The sequence below is a fragment of the Lycorma delicatula genome, chromosome 2 (genome assembly GCF_047948215.1).
Source record: "Lycorma delicatula isolate Av1 chromosome 2, ASM4794821v1, whole genome shotgun sequence".
Taxonomy (NCBI): Eukaryota; Metazoa; Arthropoda; class Insecta; order Hemiptera; family Fulgoridae; genus Lycorma; species Lycorma delicatula.
In genome coordinates, this window is record NC_134456.1 from 50796471 (window position 1) to 50823731 (window position 27261).

General features: G+C 29.8%; 1 protein-coding gene across 1 annotated transcript in view; it reads right to left on the bottom strand.

Moving 5' to 3' along the window:
• LOC142318788 (uncharacterized) overlaps positions 1-27261 on the bottom strand; it is a 324097-nt gene that overhangs the window by 52363 nt on the left and 244473 nt on the right. The window contains exons 42-48 of the mRNA XM_075355258.1: positions 25915-26037; positions 18750-18932; positions 16007-16132; positions 11883-12026; positions 9257-9337; positions 8317-8454; positions 3059-3247 (exon numbers count right to left, since the gene is read on the bottom strand). Coding sequence (XP_075211373.1) covers positions 3059-3247; positions 8317-8454; positions 9257-9337; positions 11883-12026; positions 16007-16132; positions 18750-18932; positions 25915-26037 — 984 coding nt within the window. The remainder of the gene's footprint in view (positions 1-3058; positions 3248-8316; positions 8455-9256; positions 9338-11882; positions 12027-16006; positions 16133-18749; positions 18933-25914; positions 26038-27261) is intronic.

Here is a 27261-nt window from a genome sequence, read left to right on the forward strand (position 1 = left end):
GTTTCTCTAATATATATATATATATATATAATAAATTCATATATATAATTTATATTTATAAAAATAAATTAAAATTTAATATGATCAACCTTCACACAGAATATGAGGATGACAGTATTTTAAAAGCTTCATTATATGACACCACCATCTATTTTGATAATAATGTATAATCTATAATTATTGTATAATGTATAATGAATCAGTATGGTAAAATAAGTTCAGTTAAATGGACAACATGCATAAATTGCTTTACTTAAGATTATTTTTATTTGATTTTAATTTTTTAAGTTTACTTTGATTTTCTGCCTTGACATCATATTTTTACATATGTAAACATTTTTACAATTTAATTTTTAATGTTAATTTTAATTAAATTTTCATATTTTTAAATTTTGTTTTAATTTTTAATTTAACTGAATAAAAGTTAAATTTTAAAATAAAAAAATTAAAGGTTTTAAATTTTAAATAAATGCACGATATGTTATTATAATTTATGATGTTTGTAATGTAATTTGAGATGAATATATGAATTTGTAATGCAGCTGATGATGCGAGTAAATCACGAAAACGGTCCTGCATATATAATAGAATAAAGTAAATCCATCCTATTTTATTTATTCTGTACTTTGATTGATCTAATAAAATAAAATATATATATATATATTTTATATATATATATGTAAAATCTAAAATTTAGTATTTCTCGAGACATCTTGCAATAATAAATACATAACTGATGAATTTATATGAGGATTATTTTTTTTCAAGGTCCGATCGGTCACGAAATTAAAACCACAGTGAATACAAAAAAGTTTTTATTTGTAACAAGTGCTTACGTAGTTACGCTATTTCTCTACATAGTCGCCACTCCGATTTAGACATTTGTCGTAGCGTGGTACTAACTTTCCAATACCCTCGTCATAGAACAGAGCCGCCTGTGTTTTCAGCCATGTTTCTACACTGGTCTGCTGCTCGATGTCTGTGCCAAAATGTTGTCCTCCTAGCCAGCGTTTCATGTGAGCAAAGAGGTGAAAATCGGATGGAACCAAGTCTGGGCTGTATGGTGGGTGATTGAACAATTCCCAATGAAAACGCTGCAGGAGCTTCTTTGATACAGCTGCAGTGTGCGGCCGAGCATTGTCATGGAGAAAGACAATGCCTGATGACAACATTCCTCTCCGCTTATTCTGAATTTCCCTTCGTAGACGTTTTAGAGTCATACAGTATGAGGCTGCAGTGATGGTCGTGCCATGTTCCATGAATTCCACCAAGAGAACTCCATTCCAGTCCCAGAACACAGTAGCCATACACTTTCTGTTGGAGAAGGTTCGCTTGAACTTCTTTGGTTTACTGGGAGAATGAGAATGCATCCACTGTTTGGATTGTTCTTTTGTTTCTTCTTGGATTGTTCAGTTAGTTTCGAAATGGACCCATATCTCGTCCCCTGTGACAACATTGTTCAAAAAATCTTCTCCTTCATTGTGGTAGCGATGGAGAAACGTTAGGGAGGGGTCCTTCTCATTGTTTTGTGATGGTCGGACAGCATCTTGGGAACCCACCTCGCACACAGTTTGCGGTACTGAAGTCTCTCACTCACAATGATGTAGAGAGCTGACCTTGAAATTTTAGGAAATAAATCACTCAATACAGAAATTGTGAACCGACGATTTTCTCGAATTGCCTCATCCACTCGCTCAACGAGATCATCGGTTGACACTCGCTTCCTTCCCTGACTGCCTACATCATGAACATCTGCAGGTCCTGCTTTAAAGTTCCTGCACCATTGTCGCACTTTGCTGTCACTCATTGAAGTTTCACCGTACACATTACTTATTCGTCTATGAATTTCAGCTGCATTACACCCCTCAGCCTGAAGAAATTGAATAACCGCATACACTTCACACTTGGCAGGAGATGCTATTGTTGTAGACATGTTTACGTACTAGCTGCACGTTCAGAACTAAATGAAGTGACGTAGCGTGATTGAAGGCCATACTAGAGACGCTGCGCAACACATATGCGCAAAGGTTCATCTTATTTTTGCACGGGTTTTTATTTCACGACCGGTCGGACTTTGAAAAAAAATAACCCTCATAGATTCAAAAGGCATAAATTTATATTAAGCTTGCTATTTTGGTATATTTGTAGATAATTTTTATTTTAATTCCAACATACTAAAAACAATGTTTAATAAAATGATATATAATTGATAATTTTTTTTGACTCATCCAGGAAAATGCTGAAGCAGTTATTTTTTTTATCTGCAGAGTAGCACACAAAACACCCATTCCTAATCATCTTTAATAATGTATAATTAATTATGCACTGATCTGAATTAATCATTTATTTAAGATAATTGTACATAAATTTGTAAAAGATTAATGTACCATCAAGCATCCTGTGAAGTATCTGCTCTCTTTGACTTAAATACATAATTAAGTACCACATATAGGAAGTAAGTGTTTACATTCACACAGACCACTAAAAAAAAAAGAAAAACAATCTATGACATTATATATAAATATGGCAATGACTGGTTTATGACTGGTAATGTTAAATACTTACAGGATATATTTAAACATTATTATATTTAAACAGCAGACATTGTTGCTTAGACAGCTGTTCTTTGGTATTAAAATACCTACTACGGATTGCTTATATATACTTTTTAAGATTTATTTCTGTGTGGGTGTTACACACACATGCATACACTCACACGCAAGTCACTGTATGTATAAATGTGAATAATGTAATTACTTTCTTTGGATAACATGTTATATGCAAAGAAAACATGGAATCCTAGCCAACTAATACCTAATATTTTTTTTTTATTTTTTACTTTTTTCTATAAAATTTTCTGTGAATCCTTGAGCATTTTGAGCAAAATATTATTTTATTTGATGAGGACCAAGTTAAATGCAAAGATTAATTAAAACAAATAAAATTACAACTACCATTCATCAGTTTCTAAAAATTACTTTTATCTAAAAATCTGAAACATACTGACCTTTTGTATATGCAGAAACTAAACTAACTAAACAAAAATGATTATAATTACCTCATTTTTGAGTTTTTCAATGCAGTCAATAGCATCTCTTAATCGACGTTCAGCAACACACTGTTGTGATCTTCTCATTTCTATTTCAGCTTTACCAATAGATAAATCATTGTTCAAACTATTCACAATATCAGTTAACTTGTAGATCTCTGCCTGGCTCTCCCGAATACGTTGGGTCCATTCTAATTCCTATTCGAAGTACACAAAGCATTATCTGCATGTAAATTTTTATTTATTTAATTTTTTTTTTTTTACTAAATTTTTTAAAACACCTATTCTAAAGAATTATACCAATTGCACTAATATTTCATATGAAATTTATGGAAACTAGCAATGTAAACGTAACTAACAATCATTAAAAAATTACTAAGTAAATTTTTCATTAATTAAAATGTTATTCAAGGATACACATACTTACGTATTTAACTTATGTGTAATCATTTTCATCTAATTCTAAAATGTTAAATAGAAATCTGTCTCCAATTATTACAGTCTGTTGAAGATTACATATACAAGAAGGTGTATGATATCCCAAAGAACATATAATAAAATTATTTTAAAAGCAATAAAAACACTAAAAAATATTCAAAAAGAATTATATCATAAGACAGCATTTTCCTTTTGCTCTCTGAAAATGGGAAAGGGTAAAAGATAGGTAAAAAAAATTTTAAGAAACACCTAAGCAATTAGTTAGTTTTTCAGTAATACAACTAAATTTTTTTTTTATTAAAAAACTTAAAAGAAATGTTTAAAAAAATTAAATGCTTATATAACTACAAAAGGAATCATTATGTTCTTCACATATCACATTATTTTATACAGATCCAAAAATAATTTTATTGAATAGGATTACATAATTATACGATATTAATTAAAAAATAGGTACAAAAATGGACTATCAAACACTGTTTGGTATTCATAAATATGAATGAATCATGCAGACTATAAATGAAAAATTTCCCTAACTTTTGCTTTAATAATATTTGTTATTTTTATTATTAATATGGATTTAAACCACTTCTCTTTGTTTCACTTTTAATTTTACTATAGCTCTTAAAGTTCTACATTTTCTCTTGAACACACTTATAGGCCAATGCTAGAGTATTTCCTTCCTTTATCTATGGATTTGTACATTTTACTCATTCCTGATGTAATCAATACAGTGCGTAACTTTTTATATAGTAGTACTCACTATACAGCTGTCATATTTTTTCCTTCTTGTGAGCAATTTTTTAATGAACTACAGTTTCATCAGACAAGTCAAACCATTCTCAGTCAGGTAATTTAACATAACTAATTAATTTAATTAAACATAACTGAACAACATGTTTGTTTTCTAAGCTAATTAAAAATAAATTATACACTTATAATTTCTCATAAAAAGATTTATTTAACTTGCAGAGCCTACAAGGAAGAAAATTTTAATGCAATGGATTTTTAAAAATATTTTTAACCTATTCTGCTGCTAAGGTAATATACTCGTATTAGCAGGCAGACTAAGTATTTTCATAGCATCAGGTTCACCAAGCATAATTCCTGGCATTCCTTCGTTCAGGAGCAAGGGAATAGACACCCTTGGAGCATTCTGTATAGAGCCCTTAGACATAAGCACAGGAAAGATGTCCTCTTGCCACAGCTTTGTCGACCCATGAGGGTGTGGTAATTGATAAGGACCATGTCCTTAATATTTTGCCGAATGATCTGCTTCCGGATGACACTATGATGGGTGAGGTTTCATACCACCAGCGTGTCAGGCAGGAAGTTGCGATTTTTGAGACCGACTTACAATCTTCTGAGATCACTGAGGTAAAGGACAGAAGGTGATCTGTAGTATGGCACAGCACAAGGCACCCAGATATGATTGTATCACAGTGGAGTTCCTCATCCGAGCGCTTCCAGTAGTCCTTGGTCCTCTAACTAGAATATATAATAGGTTGCTCTTCACCAGCCACTTTCTGGAATGTTGGAAGCATGAAGGCTTGGTATTGTTGTTCAAAGATCCTACTGTTAGTTCTTCTTACCGTCCACTAATACTCTTGCCTGTGGTTGGCAAGGTTTTTGAAAAGGTCCTATATTTGCTTATTAAAGTTAGATTGGCCACTGATCATTTGCTAATGTAGAACCAGTATGGTTTCTGATCGGGCAAGAGCACGTGTGCTGAAAAGGAGTCCTCTCTACGTGTTTATTTTAGTTGCACACGATTTGAGAATGAACGCCAAGAGATGCTGGAAGCCTTGGGCGCAGAGGTCATGTTTAACCCAGAAGACACTCTGAGAGTTATGGTGAGAAGACCCGTTGAATGGTAAGCTATAGAGGACTAAATTAAGAAAGTGAATGATTGATTACATGCCTCGGAGGAAGCTCGACAGGGAATTCGAAGCTGGAGAGTGCCGAGCTGGACAGGCCCACGACTGAATAGTAAGAGGGCCCCCCAACCGTGAGGGCGTTGTCTTCGCGCAATGAGTTTGCGGGCACTTCACATGCCGGCATCTGATGTCTGTATACTTCCCCTGTCAGAGGGTTATGCTCCAAGAGCGGTTCCAGAAAGAGGATGTAAAAGAAATTTCTTTAAACCTTCTGCATAGAAGTTCGCCGCCTAGGAATTGAACCAGTTAACAACGGCAGTCTTGAGTTCCTCGTCATTTTCAAACCGTTGTCCACCAAACCACTTTTTAAAATGCAAGAAGAGGAAGTAGTTGCTAGGTGAAAGGTCGGGACTATATGGAGGGTAGCCAAAAAGTTCCGCGAAAATCTTTAAACTTCTTGGTAAGGCAGCAGAGCAGTGTGAGGATGTGCGTTGTCGTCAAGGTAGATTACGCCAGATGACAGTTTCAGATGTCAGTTGGTCGATCGCACGTCTCAGTTTGTTGAGCATTTCGCAGTACACGTCAGCTGTAACTGTTGATCCACGTTCCACGAAATAAACCAAAATGACGCCCTTCTTGTCCCAAAAAACGGTAGCCAACATTTTTCGACTTTTGTCCAAAGATAGCTTAAATATTTTCAGTTTTGGGAATCTTGAATGGCGCTACTGCATTGACAGTTGTTTCGATTCTGCGTTGGTGTAATATATCCACGTCTCGTCGCCCAGTGTGGAAAAACAAATCATCTCCATCTTGTCGATAGCGGTCCAAAAACGCTCGTTCACTCCACATTGTTTGCTCTTTATGTTGCTCGGAGACCATTTTCGGTACTCACCTAGCAAACAATTTGTGATATCCGAGCTTTTCTGCGACAAACGTGTAGACAGAGGTGCGTCTAACTTGTGGAAATTCATCAGATAGAGCACTAATATCAATCGCCGATCACATCGCAGTTTTCGATTCACTTGTTCAAGAATTTTGTCGGTCTGAATGCTGGGCCTGCCACTTCGCTCTTCGTCATGCACATTTGTGCGGCTATTTTTAAAGTCACCTTTCCTTCATTCATTACTGTAAGTCCATATACTAGCCACAACTCCTGATGAATTTCAGCAGCTGAAGATCCTTTTGCAAAGAAAAATCGAAACACAGTGTGCACTCCCAATTGGCGGGAGAAACGATTGTCGCGGCATTGCAATCTGCATTCACAGTCAGGCAAACGATACTAAATCCAAACAAAAACTGCAGTACCTTTGCAAATAGCCCATAGATTGCCCTGCATGCATGAAACTGTATTCAGACCCATTAATATTTAAATACAAGCCGATGGCCCTTATATTATGAATATGCCTTTTATATATAGAATGACAGAGATGCTTCTTTCATCAGTTACTTCTTTCCTTCCTATACTACCCTTCCATCTGTCAGCTCACAACTCCCACAAGCTGATTCATGGATTCTTCCCTTTTTTCATTAAATTCTTCTTCTACTCATCTACTAGTCATATCTCAACTCCATAATTATCATAGATACAAAATTATAACAAAACAACAAACAAAGCATCAATCTATACAGAGTGCTAACAGTCAGTATCTCTTGCATGTAGATTTAAATTCTCATGAAGGGGGAAATTTTGGTTTGCAGTTTGTAATATCATACTACTATATAAAGTGATGCTTTTTTGTTTATTCCCGATAACCCTGAAAACTTCTGAACCAATATTACAAAATTTTAACTGTAGCTTTCTTATGTTCTCCAGAATGTTTTCTACAGTTAAAACTTCACCAATCTCACTACAACATAAATCATTATATTTTTTTTTTTTTAAATTTAACTAAATAACCTAGAACTTCTTTTATTAAATTTAATGCCACTGCTTATATCAATTGTCATTGTTTATGTCAATATTGACTTCTTCAGATGGTTATTATAAAAAGATCAATTTGTATTATTATTGTAAATATGTAAAAACAAATTAGTTTGATAATAGAATTAAAGGGAATGATGACTTTTAAATATTTAACAAAGTTTTGATGGTTTGAGGAATATTGAATTACAATATCAATATTGACTTCTTCAGAAAGTTATCATGTTCAAACATCATTTAATCTCATTGTCTAATCTGTTTAGACCCATGGGAGCTCATCCTCACTTGGCAAAAAGTAGCATCATAGATTTTTATATCCTGAACTACTTCCAGGTTTATTATTTGATTGGGAGTTTACTCTCTGAATCTGAAAATATTTCCCAATTCTTATCAATTTACTTTATGTTTGAAATTGACCAAATATAAGCCAGACTTTGAAAAGCGAACTCATTGAATCAATGTAAAACGTTTTGCAAGAAAATATTAGTGTTATAATAATGGTCTTAGTTTCAAGTATAATCTTGAGTCGAGGTCCATAAATGAATTTAAACCAATTTTGAAATTACTGTTCATACAGACATGCATCGATACAATATGGTATTAATAGTTACAGATTATCTCAATCACACTTTTTTCTAAATTGGTAGCATGCTATGGAATAATTTAATGGTCACCATGTTTACAGCTCATCTTGTTATTTGACAATTTGTGATGTTTTGTTCTGAGAAATCATTAAAGATGTGGTATTTTCTTCAAATCCAAATGACCTGAGCCACTTCAAGCTGTAGATTAAGGATCCGGTTAATTTTTAAACCAAGAAAAAACTGTATTGGAAAAGATGCGCGATTTAGTGATTAAATGTGACCATGAATGCATAAGGGCAAATGGATGACAGCCCTTAGAACACTTCCTCTACTGGACATTAAAAATGTAGTAAAAAAACTTTTTGATTAATTTTTATTATTAACTGATTTTTATTAGTATTTGAGGAAACTTTTTAGTCTACCTGGTATTAAATGATAATAAATAACCTTATCTGTGATGATTTGTTGAAGTTGAGCTTCACGCTGAGCAAATTCCAGTGTCTCATTCTGTTTTTTTACTAATTCATTGGTCATTGTTTCTAATTCTATATCCAAATGGTAACATTTTTCTTCTAACTTTTTTATCTAAATAAAAAAAAATTAATAAGATTTAATGTAATTATATTGCAAAACTACTCATTAAGTTTTGATTAATGTTTTACTAGATCCACCCTCTGATGGCGAGTTGATCATTATTGCAATAAAGCTTTATGACAGCTTTACTATGGAAATTCCATTTCTAGTTTAAAAATCAAGTAGTTATAAATACATTCAATTAAAAGTACATATTCCTGCCATTTGTGCAATACTCCAATCCTCAGATTGCCTTAAATCCCTTTGTGGATTGATCATCCTCTCCTTCCCCTCACCACATTATTCACCTGTGGATAGGAAAAATGGGAATAGCCACTGAAATGTCTTCATCTTTACAGCTGAGAAGCAGTATTTCTTGGTAGCTTGGAGAAATTTTTAGTCTAGCAGTGGAACCTGTTGCTTAGGAAATAATACTGTTTCCTATTCAGTTATTAAACAAAAATCTGTTCTGAAGTTAATGTGCATTTTCACTGAAGTTTATCTTTTAAGTGGTAAGGCTTAATACTGGTATAGACCTATCTTTTATGTACAATATTTGAGAAAATTACATAAAATAAATTTACCATGTATACACAAATAATATTGTTTCAGAATTCTGTGAAACTTGGCATACACTAAAAAGTCAAATTTTTATAAATCCCTATTTTTAATACTGTTTAACTGGTGGAAAAAAATCTCTGAATCTAGTAAGATAAAGCGAAATAGGCTTAACAATAAAATAGTTAGAAAATAATTTATGTTAATTTAGTTGGAAAATTTATTCATTAATAAATATTTTTATTTAGGTACTTACAGTATCTTGGGAATTCTGTATAACACAATGACAGCTCTTTATATTTTCTTCATATTTTATTTGCATTGATGCGACATCTTGCTAATTAAAACAACACAAAGAATTATTTGAAAAGAGAACACACACCGATACCAATACAGCCATGTATTATGCATGTGTGTATGTACACACACAAATAACTTATTCATAAAATAATTTTTTAATTTATGAAGAAATATTCTTCGTAAATTAGTATATTTTGTTACTACTACTGTTGAAAATTATTTTTCATAGACAATAATTCTTATGTATAAAATTAAAATGCAATTAATAAAAAATACTTGTAAAGTCTTTGATAAAATAAAATCATTTTTTTTTTTCAATTAACACTAGTTAATTTACATGATATTGCTATACCAATTATTTATCAGATCATTAGGAAATTGGATAATCGCAATTTATGAAACTCCAAGACTTAGACATCTGATTTCATTTTTTGTCAATAGCATTATATTCTTTTTTAAATAACAAATTTAATGAATCATTCTCAAAATTACATGGAAATTAATAAATATACAGTACTTTCTTCAGTGAAGTTGTTGACACTATTGTAAATGAAGAACTCTAGTGCTTGATAATCAGCCCTGAAAAAATCTTTCCATGTAAATTGAAAGTAAGTTGTTATAATTGAAAGTATGTTGAAAGTAAGTTGTTTATAATCATTAATAATTATAAAAACATAATTCTGGATTCATTAGAATCCAATTATTAAACTATACATATCAGAGTGAAAAGCAGACAAAAAATAATTATACTATTCTTTTCTGTCAGTAATGTGTGACAATATAATTTACTCTTTAAAATACATAGTAATAAATTAATTAAAATTGCTGTTGTTAAAATAATAGTTACTATTATCTTTTCTGTTAAGATCAACAAGTTTGAATATACATAAAAAAAGTTATATAAGACAATAGAATAGCAAACATATGTTTAATAAACAATGCATTTTCAATCAAGTAATACCTAATTATGCAAAATTAAAAATAATAATAGTAGTTATACAGCAAAAAAAAAACAAAAAAACAAAAAGGCAAATTAAAAAGTAACAATAAATGAACAGATCAATAATCAAACAGATGTTCTTTTCAAAAAACTCAATTTATTGAAAGCAGAAAAGAGCTAAATAAAATTAAAAGCTAAGTGTAATCATTAAGCTAAAGCTGCACTTAGCTAAAGCACTTAGCTAAAGCTAAGTGAAGACCAGATAAGGAATGATGTCAAATATAGAGCGGGACAGACGCTATATAAAGATTAACAGAAATATGAAATATTAAATATGAAGTTATTAAATTAATTTTAAGAGAAAAATTTTATTCTACATTATATGAATTAAAAATGTATAAGTCCTTTAATATTCTTTACAGAATGCATAACTTTAAAAAAAAAAGTTTAATTTAGTTAAAAATCTGATTAAATTTAAAAGTTTACTTTAAATAAATTCCTGCAATTCAAAATTTTGTTAATTAAATTATTTAGAACTCTCTTGGTTTTTAAAGCAGCAAGTTTTCACCATATTCAATTATTTAAATACAATGCACAAATTCTTACGTCTGTTAGTTTTAGCTGCAAATTACAGTTTTATTCATCACAATAATTTAATTGCTTGCAAAGAACTCTCCATTTTTTTTATACATTACCCAAAATTTAAAGAACCTTTATTTTAAGTTCACTTCAAAATAAACTAAAACAATTATAAAGATATGTTAATAGTGAAGATAATGTTAATACTGATTAAGAATATTTTGATTATTTATTAATGTACTTTTACTCATCTGTTTTAATAAAACAAGTGATCAAAAGGATATTAACAAATTAAGTAAATGTATAATTAATAAATTCAAATTTTAATAGAATTTTTGGCATAAGAGTGTTAATAGAAATATTATAAAACTAAACAGTTTTGTAATCATCTCTAATACATCTTGAAGGAACAGCATAAAATCTATAAGTGAACTTCATTTACTAATGAAATGGCTTTGCAGATCAGTTTGTATTTAATCTAAATTTTATTTAATATTGTATGAGTATTATGTTTTTACAGTTGTCTCAAGTATTTTTAACAATGAGTATTCTAAAACATATAGGATACAATTCTTCAATTTTGGTAAAAAGTACTTCAAAAAAAAAATCAATCAAACAGGATCTATGTATGTTTTTAGTGAAAAATGTTCTTATTACCCACAAAAAAAATCCAAATTATTTTTAATAACAGGATCATATAGCAAAATGATATGAGTGGTTCTAAATTATAATACATTTTGTTATTTATCTTCCCACATTGAAATTGGCAAGAGAGAACAATCAAATACTTCAGTGAATAAATTAATTGTAAGTAATAAATAATAATAATAAGAGTAAAGCCCTCTTTTTTAAATTGCATTTAGTTTCAAATTCAAGACTTAAAAAATATGTTTTTAATAATAAAAAAATCTTTGACAGTATTTAAATTTGATAATTGGATTTAATCAGAATTACCAGACAATTAAAATTAAAAATGAAATAATAATATTATTAATTAATGTAGTAATAATTTTAAATATTTGATGAATAGTGAGTAAGAAAGATAACTTTTTAATGCTGATACCTGTTTTCCTTTTCTACCCTGCTTTAATTCTGATAATTCTCCTTTAACTGTGCTTATTACAGTCAACAAAGATGAAATTCTTTCATTAGCACATTTCAACATTCTCTCATAATGTTTATTTTGGTTTTTACCAGTTTCTGACAACTGGAAGTAAAAAACAATCATTAATGAAAACAGTCTGCAATGTACAGAAAAAAGCATAATATAAAATTAAAAATTTTAAAATACTGACAAACTTTCCAGTAGTTGTGTAGCAGTATGTTTAAGTGTTTGACTGCAGATTTTGACTTGAGAGAAATTAAGATCAGATGATGTTAGAGATACTAGATATAAATGATTTGACCTACACCTATGTAAAAGGAAAGAGTGTGTTGATGTTAAAGACTTAAGTGGTATTAAAAGAGAAATATATTTTCAAGTCTTTTATAGTGGAAATAAACATACTAATCCTTAGTCCTAATTTTACAATCAATTTTCTTCTTTCAAATAGATCCTGAATACTGGAGTAATTCAACACAAGAGTTATTATGTAATCAAATTTATCCACCAATCATCTGTTAAGGTAGACTTCAAAATCATTCAATATAAACTGCCAGATAGATTAACAATTCAATATCTAGAGAAAAAAAGTATAAAAAATACAAGGTTTATTGATTTCAGAATAAATACAATAAAAAAAATACAATCTGACATAAAAATCAATGTCTATAAATGTTTTTGTATACAATCAACAAATATTTATTGTGGTATAAATAATGCCATGAATTGTGTGGATCTCTTTGAAAATACAATCTTGCAGTCAAGTTCTTGTGATCATCGTTAAATTTACAAGTTCAAAATATATATATATATACACACACACACACACACACATATATATATATATATATCATAATACAGAAAATATGAGCAATATTCCCCTCCAAGAGCATAATTTAAAGTTAATCCACAAGAATATCATCACAAATGAGGACTAAATTAATAAAATAAAATTAAAAAACTTCCAAGTAGAATAAAAAAACATTTACTCATAAAAAATATCATCAAAGAAATTTTTAATTGCATTCTTCTGTTGGTTGATGAATTCCTTTCTTCATAAAAACAAGTTTGGTGAATTTCATTACTAAGGTATTACATCTGGTACAGAAGTTAATGGTAGAAGAAACCAGACAATTTTATATTTTATTATATTCTTGTAGAATGTATTATTTTTTAAGTTATCTTGAATTCTTTTATTGAGCAGTTAGGATTGGCTTTTAAAAAAAAGTCTAAAATTAAGTGTCCTTCCCTACAATATTTACATTACTTATTTACTAATCTAAAGAAAAACAACAGAAACTGTTGAAAAGTGATTTGTTAAACCGATAAGATTTAAGCAAAATTCAAACCTGAGTTAAGTACTTTGTCTTAAATGACAAAAAACATAGTATAAAATAACTCAAATGACAATATATTTTTCATCATTTGAATAATTTTTTTTTCTTTACGTAACTTCCACTGCTGTAATAAATGTTCAAAACTATTACTATTATGTTAAGCAAAAAAAGAAAAAATCCTTAAGTTGATAAACTTCAAAAAGCCAACTACAATTATCCAAAAGATTAATATAACAAACTACCACCAAAACAGATTACATGGCAGTAAGTTAAACCTTTTTGGTGGTGTAAAGTATAATAGATGCAAACAAATATTTAACACTGAAATACATTTTACACTCTGAAACTTAAAGCATATTTAACACACTGAAATACAACTTATAATTAAAGATAAAAATACTGCATTAAGTTATCAAAAATTATTATGTAGAAAGTTGGTTACTGACTGTAATTTGTGTATCCACTTGACTAGTGGATGTCACAATCACTGCCTAATAATGCAACTAAAATTTTTATTAAAGTACAAAAATGTTACAATGAAACCAGCCAGTCATTCAGCAGGTACCATGAAGTGGATAAAAACATGTAATCATGTAATAATTTACTTTTAATTATTTTATACCAGTACTGTAATGGCTTGCAGTTAAGATAAGAATAATTTTAAAATAGTTGTTTTTAAAAAGTATTGCTTTTTATTTTTGATATTACCTTATCCATCATATACAAAGGCTTTCTCATCTTTCTTTTTCCTGTTTAGCCTCCAGGAATTACCATTCAGGTATTACTTCAGAGGACGAATGAGGATGATATGCATGAGTGTAAATGAAGTATAGTTTTGAACAATCTCATTCAACCATTCCTGAGATGTGTAGTTAGTTGAAACCCAGCCACCAAAGAACACTAGTATCCACAATCCTATATCCGAACTCTGAATAAATCGTATATGAACTCAAAGTTGTCTATAAAGTAAAACTTACGTTTTGAAATAAAAAAAATAAATTTTATTATATACATTTGAAAGGGACAATCAAACTATTTTTCTACATAGTTACAATTTAAACTGAGGCATTTATCATAACGATACACAAGCTTTTCAATTCCTTCTCTGTAGAAATCTGCCGCCTTAGATTTTTGGCACCCATCTGGCACAAAACTTGTGACAACCAAGCTTCCCTGACACAATTTCATGCAGTAAACTTTGTGAAATTTAAGCGAATTGAAGCATGAGTTCCGTAATTGTAATGCGGCAATTTTCATGAATTTTATCGTTGATTTTCATCATCAGTTCATCAGTCAAGGTTAGGCCAACCACTGTGGTTTTCATTATGAACACTGGTGCGACCATTTTTAAACTGAATGCTCCACTGCTTCACTCCACCTTCCCTATTATTCCATCTCCTTAGACCTACAAAGTTGCCGATGAATTTCAATTTGTTTGAGGTTTTTTGCCAGTAAAAACCTAACCACTGAATGCACCTTATGACTCACAGGATTTTCTACTGAAGCGCACATTTCAATTATTCACAATAAACAAAGTAGAAAAATCACAGTCCATACACTACAACAGCTTGATGCGCTCTGAGTATAGAAACATTTTGATGCCAAGATAGCAGCTCTATACCCAGCCATCTCCATGCTAGGCACAAACGTAAGTTACTTTCTGAACCACCCTCGTGTATTAAGTTTTTTAATGTTATTTTTCAATTAAAGACCAGCAGAAAAGCAAAATTACATCATATAATTGATATAAATGAACCACTCTGCTACTATTACAATCTCTTAGATAATGAATCTATTATATAATATCTATCTATCCATATATATCTATTATATGAATCTACTATTATATTGCAATTAATACCATAATTTGAATATATATTTCTTTAATGTAAATCTTAATAGTGTAAATATATTATTTTCTTAAGCTTATCATCATATTCAGATTTTGCTTGTTCATAAAATATATCTTTTTTATAGTTTATTAAGTTTTATATTTTAATTTTCTTAACTTAAGGTATTTAAATTCCTTGCTACTACTTTCTATTAATTTCTAAGTATTATGTTAAATTGACATTTATTTATTTATTTATTTATGTTCTCCATATTAAAATTGTTTAGTTACTACATATCTTATTTAATTAAATCCTTCATTTAGCATAACATTATCTTTTAAATAGTATAGAATTCTTTTAATCAAACTTAAGTTTTATTTTTGGGTTTTATGATTTATTATTACTTTTTTGTTGATACTTCTCATTGATAATGACATCTCTCTAATGATTTTTATATAATTTTTTTAAGCTTATATTCAAAATCAGAATCAATCAATTTTAACTAAAAGGTTACTATACAGAAACAAGTTTGTACAAATTATGAGCTGTTCATAATAAGACATAAAAAATCATGAGAGATGTTATGCACACTATGATCAAACTAAGAATGCCTAAGCACAATAGAATTATTATGGTAATACATAGAAATCTCCTCAAATATAAGACAGTTAATTTTTTAGTAACACTTTTATTATATCTGCAGCTGTTATGTTTGTAAATTGTATAGTATTAATAGAATTGTTAACTTTAATTGTAATATAAATTTTTAGCATCATAATCAAATTGTTGTGTATCTACTAAGTATAGGAAATTAATAATCTCAAAAGTTTTGCTTAAATTATTTACACAACTTTTTAACACTAATTTTGTAGCAGTAAGATGTTTACTAATATAAGAAAACTATGAAGAAACATACCTGAGAGTTCAGATGGGAAATTTTACTTTTAAGTTTGTCAATTTCATTAATCTGATCAGATCTAATTGTTTGTGAATCCAGAAGTTTTTTTCTCAGATCATGATATTGGTTTTCCCAATGGTTTGCCTACAAAGTCAAATTAAAAAATGAAAAAGTGTCAATAAAGTTACCAGTTCCTCAAGGTAAATATACTTAAAATGCTTAATTTAAGTTTAACATAATGTAAAAGAAATAAAGTTGCAAAATAATTATTGCAAAACATTTAAAAAAAATATATCAAGTAAATACTAATGTCTCTATACATCGCATGCATATGTACATACACAAAAAAAAAGGTTATATGTATCTTTATTGTAAATGCATTTTACAATATTAAAATGGATAAAATATACAAATCAGAAAAATGGTAAGAGAAGTCTTACTAACATGTATAACCTGAGTTAAAAATGAGCTTAGCTCAATATCAACTCAATATATATTATAATAAGACTGGTATAGTGGGCCTGAGTAACAGATTCCTATCAATTATCATTAAAATCATATAAAGTATAATAATTGGAGAATCCAGAAAGGGACAAAAAGGAGAACCCTTTTTGTAAAGAATAGTTCTGTTTTACAATCATCTTTTGTTATACTGCCTGCTAACACACAATGAAAAAAATGCTGTACGGTGAGAAGAGACCAGGTTTGGAATTCATGGGAACAAAAGCCACAATCAACTCTTCTCACGCTTCGACTTGGATCCGGTCCAATAGGTAAAGAGGCTAGAAGTATAAATAGTCAGAGTAGACCAGCTAAAAGAGAGTTCTGTTAGAACCAGTCTGTGACACATTATGGCATCAGTCTCGCAAGGGCAGTCCTGCGAGGAGTTCTGTTCTGCAAGATGAGAGTGCGAGCCGTCAGTCCAGTGAGGAATGGCTTGAATCCAGTTCAATACAAGTAAGATGATGCCATGAGTAATTCCAGTAAACAAGAAATACTATCTGTGAATTACAGTAAAACTATAAGTGAAAGAAATAATGTAATAAACCTCATTCATAAACTGTTAGAGTAGACAACAAAGGTATTTGCAAGTGAACTTTATACATCTGTTTGTTAATATAAGACTAGTGGTTAAAAAGGGTTGACTAGTGGTTTCTTTTGTTAATGGGTCTGAATTCTAGTTTTGTATTTATCTATCTGTAATAAATTCCAAACGATTATTTATTTTAAACTCTGTCTTACGTGTAATCTGTATTTATTATTTACTATTGACACTATGACCAGTGTAATATGATTGTTATACTTTGTTGATTATGCTCTGTTTTTATGTCATATTTACTGTTTTGATTATGTTATGTATTAATTGTTTGATTTGTTATTATTGACATGCAATATTATTATTGCTTACTACTATTATCCTGATTATTATTGTGGTTTAATTATTATATTAATATTTGCGTTCATAAATTGTTTTATTATTGTCCCCTATTATTATTATCATTATTGCATTTATCACCATTGTTGTCATTATTATTATTAAATTATTTGGTTGTTATTATGCATATTTTAAATCAATCTAATTATATAAACATTCTAAATTGTCAACCTCTCAATATCCTGATCAAGCCATGAACCACACATGACAATATAATATTTTACAATAATCATCAGAATCGCTTAGTTCAACTTCTACTCAAAAAATCATATAAGTTACCCATTTGCCTTTTTAAGTTTTTGTCTTTTGAGTTCTTGATCTAGAAAAAATTCCAGAAAATCAAGAATTGCAAGTAGATAATTTCTTCCTTAAATCTGTAAAGTTCTTAGATAACTCTGTAAACTAATACAAGTGATATAATGCAGGAAAATGAATGCATTTGTAGTTTAAAACAATTCTTTAAAATTATTTTTGATAATGATGCTCTCAATATACATCTGAAATATTTTTCTGAATTTCGTATCATATCTCCCCCAGAAGCAAAAGAAATTCTTAATGTAATTTAATTCAACATTTATGGTGCAACTGTTTTTATCTTTTGAAATTAATTATTATTTCTTACTTCTTTTTTTCTACCATATCTATTAAGCACTTGTCCTTTAGAATGGGTTTTCTTTATGAAAATAATTTTAAAACATAATTTAAACTTTTATAAACTGTATCTATAGTTTATAGTAACTACTTACTCTTGAATATTATACTTAATCAGGTATCTCAATCCTAAGTCATAAGATTGAGAAACAATAATTATATTTGTATCATTATAGTTTTAATATCATTTAAAATTACTTTTACATAAAAATATCAGTTTTTAAAAAGTAAAAATTTCTGTGAAAGTGCTAAATGGAAATAACAGAATAGAATTGGGATGTGATAATTAAATAATTTTAACAGACTTATTTTATTCTGCTGTAAGGATGAAATTTGCTAAGTTCTATATGTTTTTTTTTATTTTTTTATATAAACCAATAAGTCAGAAAAAATTGTCAGCGATTGTAAATGATAGACATAATTCCTGAAATATGGTTGTAGTTCTTACATGTGCAGTTCTAGAGTTACTCTACTTTTTTAAGGCTTTCTTAGGATGTAAATCAAAATCTGATGTTTTCATGTAAGAAATTATATCTTTCTAATCTTTTGTTGAAAAAGCAGTTTCCAATTTGTGTTATTATATAATGCATAAAAATAGTGAAATAGTTGAATTAGATACTAAGCAACAGAGATAACATAAAATATAATATAAACAAATGTGGTTAAAAATGTAACCTCTAAAGTTTTTTCACTGATATCAGAACGCAGTTCATCTATGCGTTGGCAGTAAACCTGACCAAGCTTTTTTTCCCGGTCCACTTCATTCCAGGCAATATCTAAATCAACTACTAGTGTCTTACACTTTTCTTCTGCCTGAAACAATTGGCAGGCACAAATCCTTAACTTTTCTTCTAATTCCTATGAAAAAAGATTGTAATAATAATAACAGAAAATCAATCTTAAAATAGTTAAAACTGTATAATTTAAAAATGGTACACCATAAATATAATTGCCAGATTATTTATGAAAACTTTCTGCAACAGCTACTTCTATTAAAAAAATAATGAAATTCATTACATGGAAAATATATCTTGAAAATTGTATTGTGTATAAGTTTTTGCACTAAGAATATAATAAAAATCCATCAGACTTTTAGATTTCTAAATCTTAAAAAGCTTTTCAAATTAAAAACCTTAACTTTAAAACAGTGACAGGAGCTTTTTAAGATTATACTGCCAAAGGCTATTAATAAAATTAACTGCAGTGAGGGAAAGCATTACTGTCTGTTAACAGGGTGACAATTTCTGATGGTTCAATTAAATGAACCCTAAAAAACAGTATTGAAACAAATTTATATAAGTACAAATAAATTTAACTACATCTTTGGCACAATATGAGCATTCATCCTCCAGCATCAATTACTAAGTGGGTAATGATTTTAAACACCAATTCAATAATGGTTCAATAATGGTAGTATCTTGGCTTTTCATCCAGAGGTCCCGGGTTCGAATCCCAGTCAGGCATGGCATGACATTTCACACATGCTACAAATCATTCATCTTATCCTCTGAGCAATACCTAATGGTGGTCCCAGAGGTTAAACAAAAAAAAGAACAGTTAGAATACTGTGGTGGTACACAAATTATGTTGTAATAGTACATAAATTATTTATTTATTGATTAGCTGTATATTTCTCTAAAAGAAAAAGAAACTTCTGGAAAAACTGTCCCATTTTCCAATTTGGTGGCCAACTTAAATATTAAAACTGGGTTCTCTTATTTTGCAAATAGAACACATTTCAAGTCCTTCTTATCCAGTTTTGATTTGCTGGTTATAAATTTCTTTTTAAATTTGATTTTATATATTTTTCATTGACATCTGTATGTACTTCATCAATGTGTTAGCATTAGAACTAAGTTTCCTTTCTCTCTCCACTTCATTCCAGACTATGTCTAAATTAACTGATTTGATTTTTGGAAAACATTTTTAATTCTTCTTTTACTCCAATTTGCACTAAAATTGCCATTTTTGAAAACCAGAAGGTAGAAGAGATCAGAAGTATATGCAAAATAAAAAAGGAAAATTTTAAAAGATATTTTTGCTGAAGAAACCAGTTTTATTTCCAAAGATAAAGAAGAAAATCTTCAGTGAAACTATCTTTGATTCTTAAAGTCTGCAATCAATATAAATACAAGCCCTACTGCAAATACTCCCCTCCCCTATTCAAACACTTTTTTGAGCAGTGTTTCCACCTCACGAAGCAGTCCTGGGTAGCTTCATTTGAAGTGGCCTATAAAGTCAATGATGAATTTGCTTTAATGTCATCAATAGTCTAAAAATGGCATCCTTTCAACACTGATTTTAAATAAGAAAAAATCACAAGGAGCCGTACCTGGCAAGTAGTGAGGCTGAGGGAGGACATCATCTGATTTTTGGCACAAAACTGATGAATTGACAAAGCTGAGTGTGCAGACGAATTGTCATGGTGAAGAAACCATGAGTTGTCCCTCCACAACTCTGGTCTCTTTTTACGGATTTTTCATGTAACCGCTGTAAAACGTCTTGACAATATGCACAGTTTACTGTGCATATTCACCTTGAGGCAAGAATTCAAAATACACAATTCTGTTAAAATCGAAAAACAGAGACCATCACTTTGACACTGGATCGAGACTGACGTGCTTTCTTGGGGTGTGGAGATCCTTTGCCAATCCATTGTTATGATTGAACTTTTTTCTCTTCTCAATGTCATAGCCGTAAACCCAGCTTTTGTCTCTCGTTATGATACTTTGAATGAATGTTTCATTGTCACTGGCTTGTCCAAGAAGTTGCCAACAAACTTCTTGAACAAGAACAATGTTCTTTCTGCTGTTCAGTCATCAAACAAGGAACAAACTTTGCAGCAACTCAATGCATGGGCATGATCCAATTGAGATACTAATCGTTTCTGCAAGTTTTCTGACAGTGATTTGCATACACCAGATCATTGATTTTTTGAATGTGGGTGTCATCAGTTGAAGTTGAAGGCCTTATTGGTCAAGGGTCATCTTCACCTGACTGATGGCCACTTTTAAATCGTGAAAACCGTTTGTAACATTGCATATGACCCAGAGAATCATTTCCATATAGTTTTAAAAAAAAAAAAGTAGAAAGATTCTGTGAAAGTTTTCCCTAGTTTCAAGCAAAATTTTATGTTTTAGCATTACTCCTGAAAATTGCATATTACAAAAATCACTTTTATCACTTAAACACGTAGCACTCAAATAACAATAACACGAAAACAATAAACAAAATATCAACAATCCAAGAACATGTGGTTACAGAGGAGATTATGCACAACACAATGCTGCCAAATGCACGTCACTAAATATCTCCATTGGCACGTAAAAAAAAAATTGTCGGTTATTTTCTGAACAGACCTCATACAGGGAAGCTGTCTTGATGGTAATTAAGTTTGTACAACATATTTATCACAAAGTCATATCAATTGTGATAAATGGAACTATTTTATTTGCTGATGGATGATGCAAGGGTAAGCATGAAAAGTATGCCAGATTACCAATCTCAATTTCTTCGTAATTACTCTCTTTTGGTATTGTTTTTTTCTTATCGAAAGACCTAATTGTTTTTAGAGGTGTCTGATTATCAATTAACATTTTTTGTACATATCTGCTATCAATGTACAAATGTACACTTCTGATTTATAAAATAAACTACTAATATACCAAATTTTTTACTATTTGTAAACTTATTTATTGTACACAGGCAAACAAACAAAATATTAATTTATAAAAAAATATTTTAATATAGAAATAGTGTAAAAGAACGCAATATTTAAAAAGTATTATTATAAATCCCAATAGTATTATTATAATAGATTATTTCTTCAAGATATTAATGAATAAAAAAGCTAGAAATTTTATAAATACCAGTGCAAATAAAGTTAAATGCATGATGTACAATTGCTTAAGGATCTCAATGATGCAGTTATTGCAGCAGCTGTTCCTGATTGTACCAAAATGCGACATATTCATTACTTTTAAAGAACTACATTGAAATTTTAGGCTTGATGTACTTCAATAAGGCTGTTTTAACATTAACTCTAGTAGTAAAACAGAATAATTTTCACATGTCTACAACTAACTGCAAAGGTTTATCTATGTCTTATTCATTAAAAATAATATTTTTAATACAAACTTTAAATGCAATTTTAAGCATCCTCCAAAAATCAAGTAAATGACCAATTTTATGAAATGTCACAAAAGTGGCTGTAGACCCAAAATTGATACATTCTTAAAGAAATAACAAATGAATAGCTTAGAGGATAAGGTATAAAATTACTTTTTCTGGTAAATTAAGTTGTATGTAGAAATGAATAGCCAATAGCATTAAAAATGTTGCGGATAAGAGACCTATCTCTATCCAGTGCTGATATCTAGAGGCAAATTGAAAAAAAACACTTCTTGAATCAAATGTTCTGATGAGAGTACAAGGAATACAAGTCACTCACACCCCTTGTCCATAAAGCTACAGCTGATTTGTTCAATTTATGTGCTTGCTGCTGTTATTATTGTTTACTAATTTCAAGCTGTTTTCTTTAGTATTATTATTTATTATGATAAGGTTTATATTTTAATAATCAATTTAACTGTTATTATATTATTAGTTACTGTTACTTAATTAGAACTTTAGACACTGTCAGAAACATAACCATATCAGACACAGGAGAAAGCCTTGTGTTTGACATAAATTATACATTATATTCTTATTTTTTTCATTGTATTCTTCATGTTTGCAGGCTAGGCCCAACAGTGCTTTACAAATTTTACAGCCAATACCAATGAAGACGTAACCTACAATCCTAATACAGATGAAGATATTTCCAGCAAGCCTTTTTCTCATAAAGGTAAGCCTATTATTTGATAACAATATCTATAAATAAAGTCTTTTTTTTATTACTATACTGTGTGTTTAAATCCCTGACATTTCTATCAAAATTGTGTTGAGGTTGTTTTATTTAGCAACAGCATTCTCTTTTCTGTTTAATAAATGTTATTTACAAAAATGTAAATAACATTTACATGGAATGGAGGAACAAAATGTTGCAGAGGTATCACCTTCAAAGAAACCTGAACAACCAGGAAGAAAAACTGCAAGAATGCATCTTTGGAAAAAAAATAAGGCATTAAGTGTATGAAACACTGGCATAGCAAACACAAATCGAAAAGGTAAAACACATAAGGCTAGAAAACTTAAAACTTGAGTGAGGAAGAACGTAGAATACTTTTTGATGTGTATTGGAGTCTCAGCAACTGGAGATTATAATCATCCTGAATTACAATCATTTAAATTCTGCAATTGTTTTGGATGACTCAAGCAAGAAAAAGGAAAATGCGATTCATGGTAAATCTGTTAGCTGTAAGTATTACCTAGCAGAAACACTGGTACGTCAAGAATTTTTTTTAAAAACCCTGGATATCACAAATAAGGTTATCACTAATGTTAAAACTGAGAAAAAAAAATAAGAAACTGGTATTTCACCTCTAGAAAAATGAGGCCACTAAACTCCTGCAAATTCCAGAAAAATAGAAAATGCCCTGCAAACAAAATTTTGTTAAGGAACATATTTCACTGTTACCATTCTATATGAGTAGTAGCCACTATTTCAAGCTACAAGTCCCAAACAGAAAATATCTGAATAGTGACCTAACCCTTACAAAACTTTATGATTTGCATCAGGAATTTTGCCAAGAATGAGGCAAAGAGGCCAGGAGCCTGGGAATATATCTTTCTATAGACATGGTTTTAACACAAGCTACAATCACAATTTTCACAAACCTTACAGTGAAAATTATAACACATGTAACACACTACAAAACACTATCAAATATGGATCATCTGATTCAAAATATGTTGCTATTAAGGAAAAACAGATCCTTCTGCATAAAGCAAAGAATGCCAAATCTGCCATGGTATAGGATAAAGAACAATGTAAAACTGATTCTACCCATATTACAATATGTTTTGACCTTCAAAAATATTGCCAATACTGGTTTTAACATTCTCTAAAGTATATTTATTCCAGGCATATACAATTATGTGTATACAACCTTGCTAGAAGAAATGTATGTGTGTTTTTATGGGATGAGGGTCAAGCTGCAAGAGGTTATGAGGAAATCATGTCTTGTTTATTGAAATATATTATTCATTGCCCCCCACAGTTACACACCTATCGTTTTTTTTTTTTTTAGCCTCCAGAACCACCGTAATGTATTACTTCAGAGGTTGAATGAAGATGATATGTATGAATGTAAATGAAGTATAATCTTGTACAGTCTCAGTTTGACCATTTCTGCTATGTATGGTTAATTGAACCCCAACCACCAAAGAACACCAGTATCCATGATTTAGTATGCAAATCCAAATAACAGTAGCTGCCTTTTACTAGAATTTGAACTTTAGAACTCTCAACTTCGAAATCAGCCAATGCAATGATGAGATCATCACTACGCCAATCCGGTGAGTACAGTTTACAATTGCACACCTTACAGCTTTCAATGATAACTGTGGGGGCCAAAATAAGAAACCAATTTGTAATGAAATTCTGGATATATGTTGTTAGCAATACTAATTTAACAACTGCAGACCACAAGTTCCTCCTACCAGTGCTTTCTTATAATGTTTGTACTGTGATTTCACTACAAGAAAGAATAAATGAAGAGGTGGTGTTCCTTCCAGAACACTGGGCACAGATTATTGCAAAAAGTAATATAAAATTCCTGATGACACGTATGAAAGAGGAAGACTTCATTATCAGTCTGTTGTTCAGTTCGGATGCAAAACAGCAATGTTTGCAGAACAAAAGTATGAACAATAGATGCTGTTGTACAAAAGAGCATTCAATGAAGACATGCCATCCGTAAAGTATAACATGAAGTCCAACACAGTAGGAAGATTTTCTAATGATTGCAATATTTTTGGCACTGACTCAAAATCACAGCAATGCAAGAGACAAGTGATGTTGTTTGAGATCTGACTTAATTTACTTATTTATAGTAAAAATACAATAATTGATTTTCCTTAACTTATTAGCATTATTGCAGTTCCTTTTTCATTTGCAGGAAAAGGAGTACAAGTGTGACTCCTTATTAAAAAATGACTGGTGAAAGACAAAATATGAGTTATCTAAACATAGTTTTATTATCTTGTTTTAAAAACCTTTGTGTGTAAATATTACATAATTTTTACTCTTGCTGTTTTTATTTGGAATTAAATTTTTCAATTACCCACTTTTCAAGAAAGTGGTTTTTGGCATTTGTACCCCTTATCATCTAAGCCCTTCAAATGGTATCTTCTAACTGTAAGTTCAATAAAAAGTGGGGATTACCACAGAAAGAACTTAAGGTAGCTGCAATATTGGAAAGTAGGGTCAAGTTTTCAAATAGTGCATAACATTTTTTTAAATCTGATAAAAAATAAGGAATGTTTCAAGTACTTTATGAAATGGTAAATATTATATAAAGTTTTAAAGTATTTTTATTTTTTCAAATTTCTCATGTTATATATTGGATATAAACACAAAGTATTTGATAGAACAATTATTTAAATCTTGTTCTAGTGTAATTAATTTAATTCTAATTCATTAGTTTATTTTCTAGTCTTAATTTAAATCCTAGTTATTTAACAATTGAGTCCTCTTCTAAAGGTAATATTTTAATCAACAACTTCTACAGGATATTTACTGGTAGAATTAACAATAATGATTGCATTATGTTTAGGTTAAACAATTCAAGATGCATCTTCATTCTGGAGTAACCATATATGACTGATAGTCAAGGGTTAATTATCACAGAAGTTGATGTTACTCAAAATTAGGAAAAAAGAAACAAACGTAACAAACCTTTGATTTTCCACAACATAAATTCTGTGATGTACTTTGCTGACATTCTGTGGTATTTCTATTAAAGTCTTTACCCATCATAGCACTTTGTAATTCAGCTATTACTGCATTATTTTCAACAATCTGTTTCAATAAAAATAAGTCAATAAATATATTAAAAAAGAAAAGTTAATAAAACAAAACAGTGTCCCATGTTGATGCTACACTCATGAAATTAAATTAAATCAGGGTCTTTTAACTCTGATTTAATTTTAAGAGAATGATCATGATGTTTATTGATATACAATTTTTTTAAAAGCAAGTGAGTAAAATTAGAGCAGAAAAAACCTTCAATAAGAAGATGCAGAAAAATAATTAAAAAACGCAATAAAGAATTAGGATCTAGCAGAGAAAATAGAGACCCAGCCAAGATTCAGGGTTAAAATCAAAAGCCCAAAGCAAACACATTATCCCAGCCTCTTAATATAGTCATTTAAAGGACTAAAGGTTTGGGGAGAGGAAGTATATAATGTACAATTCATTGTAGAAAAGGAGAAATTAATTTTTTATTCATACTGTCTATTAAAACAACATTGGAATATTATAATGCCTGTATTTGTAATAAATGTAAAGCATCTGAGATACAAGAGTCACCATTATTTCAGATTATGATTTACTGTACTCCCAGTAATATTTAGATATCCAATTACTTTGGTGATGACACTGAAGATTTCTTTAGTAGGTCTGAATGTTGTTAGGTGTTTTGGCCTACTTGGTGTGCAGTGTACAATAGTATATTCCATTCACTTAAAAATGCAAATCCTTCATGCTACTAATTTCTTTGCTGTAAGAAATTTATTATTCATGAGCATATTAATGCCTATTTGAGAATAACTCTTTTATTGGGTTGCTAACAGCCCTAGCAGTTTTTAGATAGGATTGACAGATGCAGATATATATATATAACTCTCTAGTCTGCATTTGAGCTAAAGTTCCACAGCTATAAAAATGTCTATTATGCATTAAACTATTTAGTAATAGATTATATGGAATTTAATATTTATGTTATGACTAATAAGTTATTAAGTTTATGGCCTTTTCAGAAATATGCATGTGTTAGATTATGATAGATAAGATTATAAGTCTACATCTTGAATAGCTAAAAGGCTATTCAATTTCTGACAATCTTGTGTTATTGAAGAAACAAAGAAGCAAAAATACAGCTGAAAAACAATATGATCTTTCTGATCAAAGTTTGACTATTTAGATTTAATATAAAATTAAATATGCCACACTTTGACATGCAATGTCAAATTATGTCAACTAAGTTTCATACAGATTTTTTTTTTTTTTTTGCTGTTAATAAAT